The sequence below is a fragment of the Pelophylax lessonae genome, assembly GCF_965119305.1.
Source record: "Pelophylax lessonae genome assembly, chromosome: 6".
NCBI classification, from domain to species: Eukaryota; Metazoa; Chordata; class Amphibia; order Anura; family Ranidae; genus Pelophylax; species Pelophylax lessonae.
Genome location: NC_138773.1, coordinates 5,917,689 through 5,925,734, shown reverse-complemented (window position 1 = coordinate 5,925,734; position 8,046 = coordinate 5,917,689). Strand labels below are relative to the sequence as shown.

The 8,046-nt window shown below is 38.2% G+C and overlaps 1 protein-coding gene across 1 annotated transcript; it reads right to left on the bottom strand.

Annotated features, from left to right (window-relative positions):
• Nucleotides 1-5,671: 5,671 nt before the first annotated feature.
• LOC309558355 (taste receptor type 2 member 40-like) lies at nt 5,672-6,508 on the bottom strand (the record flags this gene model as incomplete). The annotated part of the gene is made up of 1 exon (XM_082261422.1): nt 5,672-6,508. The coding sequence occupies one exon, from the start codon at nt 6,506-6,508 to the stop codon at nt 5,672-5,674; it is 837 nt and encodes a 278-aa protein (XP_082117548.1).
• Between the last annotated feature and the right edge of the window lie 1,538 nt (nt 6,509-8,046).

The window sequence follows — 8,046 nt, the reverse complement described above, 5'->3', positions numbered from 1 at the left end:
TATTTCTCCCACAATGCAACATTTACAGAGAACTAACGGTAATCCCGAACCGCAACAACAAGTCCCTGAAGGAGGTTCTACTTTTCCATTAATTCCAAAAGCTAAAACAGGAAAAGGCTTTTAATTAATTTTTAACATTTATTTATTTATGTATCTTTTTTTTTTTATAATATGGGCTGTACAGTACACACTCGATACACTCGATACCAGTGATGGCGAATCTTGGCACTCCAGATGTTTTGGAACTACATTACCCATGATGCTCAACTACACTGCAGACTGCATAAGCATCATGGGAAATGTAGTTCCAAAACCTCTGCGGTGCCAAGGTTCGCTATCACTGGTCTATACAATGGGTATTGTAGTAGTATCAGTGGAGAGGATTCTTGTCATGCTTTTCATGTTGTGTCCTTGGGACATCATTCAACATGACTGACAATCAATCTAAATTGCTGGATGATGTCACTGACATTGGATTACATCAGGGAATGCTGTTTTTGTTTCTCAAAAAAGTTATTTTAAGGTATTGCTGCTTTTATTTACTATGTCATTTTTGGGTGGAATGAGCAGCAAGAGGTGGTATGTATCCCTTACTCATTCACCTAGGTGAAGGCCAGATAACCGAGGGACCTCTTTCCCAAATGCAACAATCCCCACCAAAAACTCCTGCATACACTGAGACTAAGATGTGTGTGTGTGTGTGTGTGGGGGGGGGGGGGGTGTCCCTGTGTTGATAGGCACAGGGTGGGAGACAGGGTGGGAGACAGACAGACAAGGTGCCTTTTGAGGGTGGGAGGGCTTTGTGTCTCCTGCAAGGTACCTACCCAATACTGAGGGTTTTTTGCCTGACATGGTTCAGGAGAGGGGTGCGTCGATGCTGCCTCTCCCTTTCTATGGGTAGCCAGGCTTCATTCCCAGAAGAATACCTTGTATTGATTCATTTTTTTTTTCTTCAGGGGGTTCCGAAGCATTTTTTGTTTTCATAAGGCCCCCCCCCCCAAAAAAAAAATCCAAATCAAAGGCCATGTTGCCTGACATGGTTCAAGAGAGAAGTTCTTACATGCTGCCCCTCTCTTTTCCTGGTCAGCCAGGCTTCATACCCAGAAAAAGACCTTTTATTGATTTTGAGGGCGACCCCAAAAGGTTTACCCGGGGTTTTCCTCTTCCGGGGCTGCGATGGCATGCTGGCCGCCGCTCCCTCCTGCCTGCCTCTGTTTTTACATCCAGGCTGGGGGTGGGGTTTGCACTGTCGCTTTGGTTATTCATCTGCGTCGGAGGCGGCCCCCTCTCCGACCACCATCCGGTCTCCCGACCGGATGTTGGGGGGTGGGGATATCCGTCTACATATATCCGACGCCGGCATGGCGTTGGCGTGGACCCACATTGACACTCTGGGGAGAACAGGCTGGTCAGAGATTAATTTCTCATCTTCACACTACACAAAGGTGATTTCTTGCACATTTCCTCTGTGCTCACTTCGGCTTTTCAATCTGATATTCAATTTCGTTGAATTTTCCTTATGCACAACTCTTCTGAGCATGGTTCACCTTTACATTAACAATGTGTTGTTCACTATGGTATTACACTTTTCTATTGCTTTTATTTTTTATTTTTACTTTTCTTTCCAAGTGCACACTTTTTCTCTGGTACTCTGGTGTTTAACCCATTTTTCTTTTCATTTTTTGTTTTGATGCACCTTCCTTCTTTTTTCTAGTATGGGTCATCATACAATGGACCTATACATGCCCACTTTGGATTCATACTCCACCTTTGTCTCTCTTCATCACCTTTTTTCACCTTCCCCTTATTTGCCACATTTTTTAGTCCACCCTCTATGTTGGGAACTAATTGATATGTATATATTTATATATAAAAAAACATTTTTTTTCATTATGAATATTTTTATCTCCCATTATTTATTTATTTATTTTTTTATGCCCTTCTTAGACAATTGTAACCTCACATTTTCCCTTTCTTGGTACTTCTCTTGGGCATCTTTTTGGTTGCTTACATCTTTGTTATGTTCTCTGATGGCTCACCTACTATTATTCATTATATATAGATCTCTCTGAAAATCCCCTTCATTAATACGAGCCTCACTCTTATCTTACAAGAATTATTACAACCAAACAAAAATATATTATATTATATAATTTCAGATTTCATTTCGGAGTCCATACTATACCATGCCCTGACTAGTCTCCTGTCAATCCACTGTCTATCTATTCTCACATTGGGTTTGTACTTCTCTGCTACTCCTCCCCATTTTTGCCGGATGTTCTTCCATGCCTCAGCCCTGGGTCAGGCATTTCTCGGTTCGACCCTATACCTCCTCTCTGGGATTGAACTTTTTTGGAGATATGACACGATTCAAGTTAGTGTTCTACTCCATGTATTTTTAATTTTATTTATATTTTTATTTTTATTTTTTTCCCCTTCTTTTTTCTTTTTGCATACTAATATTTTGGCATAATTTAAACTTATACTTCTAGATATACAGTCTGATTTCTTATGCTCTTGATGAATGGACGGAGGTCCAAGAAACGCGTCGAGCCTACAACCACTCAGACAATTTATTCAAGCTATTTACATTCCAAGATTGTATACCTAAATTGAATCAGAATTTCATATGAAATCTGTTTGTTTTATAAAATTATTTTGAATGTATTACCTATGTATTTATTCTCATTTATATGATATGTACATGTGATTTGTTAATTGTATTTATATATGTTATATTATTATTTATGAATCAAAAATCAGATATTTGATTTTGTGTCAGTTCTCTATGGGTCCCCATTTTCTGGGTCTTATCAAGTTTTTTATATACGTAAAGATTGTGTACCTATAGAGAATGTGCTGTCACAATAAATCGACTATACATTAGTGATTTTGAATATGTTATTCTTATAATTAATATTTCTTATATGGATTATACACACGACTTATTATTTATATTCATATATGTGATATTACTAATCATGAATCATACATAGAATATCAGCTTTTTATGGGTCCCCTCCTCGGGGTCCTATATGATTTTTATGTTATTGATTCAATTAAACATATATATCTAGCTGTACTCACTCAAAGTCCCATATTTCCTTCCCCTTTTTACTATACAAAATTAGGGATGGAGACAGCTAGATACTTTATAAGATATTTGAGTGGCAGACCTATCTCCCCTATTTTCTTTATTACAGGTGTGGGCAGCCAGACAGTATATTTTTTATGGCTGGGCTGCAGACAGGGAGGAGGCTGCAGCCATTAGAAGAGGAAAGCATGGCCTTGTTGGTGGAAACACTCATATTTATGCATTGAGGAGGCCAGGTAGGGGGCCTCATTGACTTTTGATTTCAACATGTATTTTAAAGTTTATTTTTTTTATTTATTTAGTATTTGGTTAGTATATATTTAGAAATTCAAGTTAAGGATGCTCTACATTTTTACCAGTTCTCACCCAGGCCAATTCTGACATTTATCTCCAACATGTAAAAATCAGTATTTTTTTGCTAGAAATTTACTCAGAACTCTCAAACATTATTTATATTTCTTAGCAGAGACCCTAGAGAATAAAAAGGCAGTTGTTGCTATTTTTTATGTCACCCACTATTTTTTTTTCTTTTTTTAAATACACTTTAGTGATTTCTAGTACACAAAAAAAAAAAAAAAACACAAAAAATAACCCAATTTTTTGGGTAAAGCCTACAAGATGATGTTACGCTGAGTAAATATATAACTAACATGTCATGCTTTAAAATTGCGCACGCTCGTGGAATGGTGCCAAACTACGGTACTCAAAAATCTCCACAGAGCGACCCTTTAAACATTTTTACAGGTTACTAGTTTAGAGTTCCAGAAGAGGTCCGGAGCTAGAATTATTGCTCTCACTATAACGTTGGTGGAAATACCTCACATGTGTGGTGCGAACACCGTTTACATATGCTGAAGACGTCACCGGAAGTGACGAAACACGTCAGTTTGGAACGCATAGCGTCATCACGTTGGGTCAGCTGGAACACAAGCCGGAAGCACCGCTCGCCACTCTGCAAAGGGGACACGCAGCCCGCACAAGCTGACCACTGACCACCGCGGTTTTACTTTTTATACAAATTTCTTGCCTTTAACCCATTTTAGTGGGTAATAAACTTATTTTGAACATACTGCACTATATGGAGCCTTTTGTTTCCCTTTAAAATGGCCATACTACCATGATGTGTGGAGGATCCAGCTTACTAATCCAGACCAGCCTAAAGGAGAAAAAAAAGGGGGAATCCATCCCAGCCCAGAGGGAACCTAAGCGCGAATGGTCCTAGTGCTGTAAAGCAGTGGTTCTCAAATCCGGTCCTCGGGACCCACTAACAGGCCAGATTTTAAGTATTACCTTGGGGGATGCAGACTAGAATACTGCAATCACTGAGAAGCAAATGAGATCACCTGTGATGTAATTTAGTTATCTTGCAAACCTGGCCTGTTGGTGGGTCCCGAGGACCGGATTTGAGAACCACTGCTGTAAAGCACATAGGACCCACTGGTTCTGGTAAGTGATTTTATCTAGCCACAAATCACGGCGAAACGGATTGATGTCACAGAATATTAAGGACAATCACGTTTAAGCACCTGCACCTTGAACTGCATTTGAACCATTTAAGAACTTAATTTTGATCTTCTTGAGCACCAAGTCACTTTATATATATTGGACTTTTATATACCCACAGTCACGATTTATTTATTTATTTTTTGGTTATTTTTAATATTGCTATATCCTTATTACTGTATGATATTTATTTATTTTTCCACTACCTGAATCATTGAATTATACACTTGGTATCATTCCTATACTATTCACCAGCAAGCGCTGTGATTAGCTTTCTTTAAAGCTAATCCTATCCATCTCCTGTATTACCTATAGCGGCTGCTACAATTATCCATTTATTATACAATTTTGTAATCCTTGGCGTGGGGAATATACTTTGTATATTTATTTACATGGTGCAGCCTATGTGTGTGTTTGCTTCTGCATGCAGGCACAAGGGGATGGGAGCACTTTAAAAAAATGTATTATATTTATTTATTTATTTATTTGGTTATTTATTTATTTTTAATTTCTACATTGTCCCTTTATTTATTTTTTTGTCATAAATGTTATTCCAATCACAAGAAATGTAAACATTCCTTGTTTTAGAAATAAGGCATGACAGGACCTCTTTATGGAGATATCTGGGTTCTATAAGACCCCAAATCCCATCTCTACCCTGGAAAGCATGAGATAAAAAAAACAAAAAAAAAAAAAACATTGATCTCTGCTTTCCAGTGAAAAAAAATGTAAATGTTTACATCTGTCAGAGCCAGAAGTGACGTCAAGACATTGCTTCCAGCCTCCCAGGATCATAGAGATGGGCAGAGACCATCTGGTCTTCTCCCAGCTCTGTGGTACCCTGAAGGATCTAGGGTTTTCCGATCGCAAGGGAGAGCCCAGAGAAGTGGCGGGAAGGGGGAGTTCCCTCCCGTTGCCTGTAAAGCAATCAACCGCTAGGATGGTTTTTACATTAGAGGGAATTGCTGGCTGAAAAATAAAAATATCTGAATGATGCCTGTAGCTGCAGGCATCATCCAGATATCTCAACTTCAACCTAAGGCCATCACATGATGCCCTATGGGTGCAAAGTGGTTAAGTCTCGGTGTTACTCCAGCTTCTGGTCCAGAATCTTCTCACAATGATCCTTCTCAGCTTGTTGCTGGCCTGAAGGATGACAGCAGCCTCCACCAATGGAGATAATAATTGTAAAGTCCAACCAAGTGCAGGTAATACTTCTGTGAAGTTTGAGGATTTTTGAAAAAACAGAAGTACCTGGGACATGCAGAACAATGTGAAAATGAGAAGTAAGAAGAAGATTGTCCTCAGTGCAGTGACATGAGCCCGAAGATTTGGACGTGTTGATCCAGAGTCGTTATTCTTCACCCTCCAGACGTGTCTGAGCAGAAAGGAGAATGTGAGGACCAGGCACAGAAAACTAAGGAAGAATGGCAGAATGCAGCCTAGGATGTTTGCTGGCAACAAATAGGAAAGACTGGAACGGATTCTGTACTTCTGTACTCCTGTGCTGTTCTCAGAAGAGGGGATACTTTCTTCATACACAGCCCAGAAGCCCGGGAGAGCCACACTGAATATCCCAATTGCTGTCAGGAATAGAAGTTGACTCAGAAAATTTGACACAATTCTCTTTAACCAGATGAAGAACCCATAGCTGAGATTGGTGATGCTGGTACAGTAATAAATGGAGAGCCAGGCTGTCAACCAGAAATTGTAGTAGGTTAAGAAGTAAGTTGATGTGTTCACAAACACAAATACCTCTCTAATGTATAAGAGTGCAGGAGAAAAGATGAAGAATATTCCCTGTAGATTCAGCAGACATTGGAGGAGAATATTCACAATTCCCTTAGCCAGAAAGATCACATCGGTGGGACTCAACTTTCCTTTCTTTCTGATGCTGTCCAGGTAACCCATCACAATACAAGTGTTAGAAGGGATCGCCAAGCCGAGTCCCAAGACTGAACAGACTAAATTAGATAAGAAGTACAGAGACATCATGTTGAGGTTTGGTGTGAGCTCCGGACAGAGATGAGGGGACACATCCAGTGATAGCAGACAGAATGATATAATTAGAGTTTAAACTATGGAAAAAGCCTTCAGAGATCTGTCTCATGATTGACTTTGCATAAATGTGATGGATTTCATTTCATTGCCGACATCTAAAGCAAGGAGCAACCCGTGCAACACAATCTCTGACTCATTTTCATTATACTGAAATAATTAACCCCTTTACGACTGGTGACTGCTTGTTTCCTATTGACTATTATATACACTCAGTACTATGACTATTATATACACTCAGCACTATGACTATTATATACACTCAGTACTATGATTATTATATACACTCAGTGTTATGACTATTATATACACTCAGTATTATGACTATTATATACACTCAGTACTATGACTATTATATACACTCAGCACTATGACTATTATATACACTCAGTACTATGGCTACTATTATCTTTCAAATAACTTTATTGGGTGATAAACAAGACGGTACAAGAAAATAAACAGTAGTAGAGGCTCAATCTGGACCTGTAGCAGTATGACAACTAGAAACGAGCCATAAAAGTGATCGAGTTGACAACATGCACCTGAACATATATATCAAAAGCATTCAAGATAAAAACTTAATAATAAAATCTGTACAATTGGGGTACCTTACATGGAATAATAGTAATCGGATGGAGAAGTCAAGAGGGCAAGAAGTCAAGAGCCAAAATGTGCATCCCTGTTCTATGGGGCAAACCTAGAGCCCCGTCCATTTCTGAATGGTTCCACAGGAACAACAAATTAGCTGAAATGGAAGAATTAACAGCCAGATCAAACGACAATATTTCAAAATGTCAGGTTTATTGGGGTGATTAAATAATAGAAAAAAAATGGATTTAAAAAGCCATGTATATTCCATCTTATGCATAGGGATTTTGAACAGCGCAGCTTCCATCTTGTTTGGAGGTGAATGAAAGTTCATATGTACTTGTTAAACAAAACTTCTCTTACAAGAGGGTCTTATAATTTCAGCAGATATTTCTGTTTTCTTTTGGTATAAATAAGTGGTGCATGGACATCTCATCAGATAAGAGTCAATTAGCGAAACACCATACTAGTCACTATGGCTAGTCTAGCTTGTATTCTTATCTTTATGTAACAATGAACAATGAGTTCAGTATACTTAATAGGTTCATTTAAAATATGTTTTAGAAAGCATATTCATGTGTAAGATGTATATTAACAATAATACATTGTATTTTTTTTTTTTATTATTAATATAGAAGTATGAACTTGGAACTTATATTATTTTAGATATATAAAAATGTATACACATTAGAATACTTTTCTATTAAGTGTAAGGACATATGTATCTTGTAACTAATTACTGCATTTTAAGGCATGTGGTAGGAGTGTTTATATAAGAATTACTTTGCACTGGGCTAGGTAAT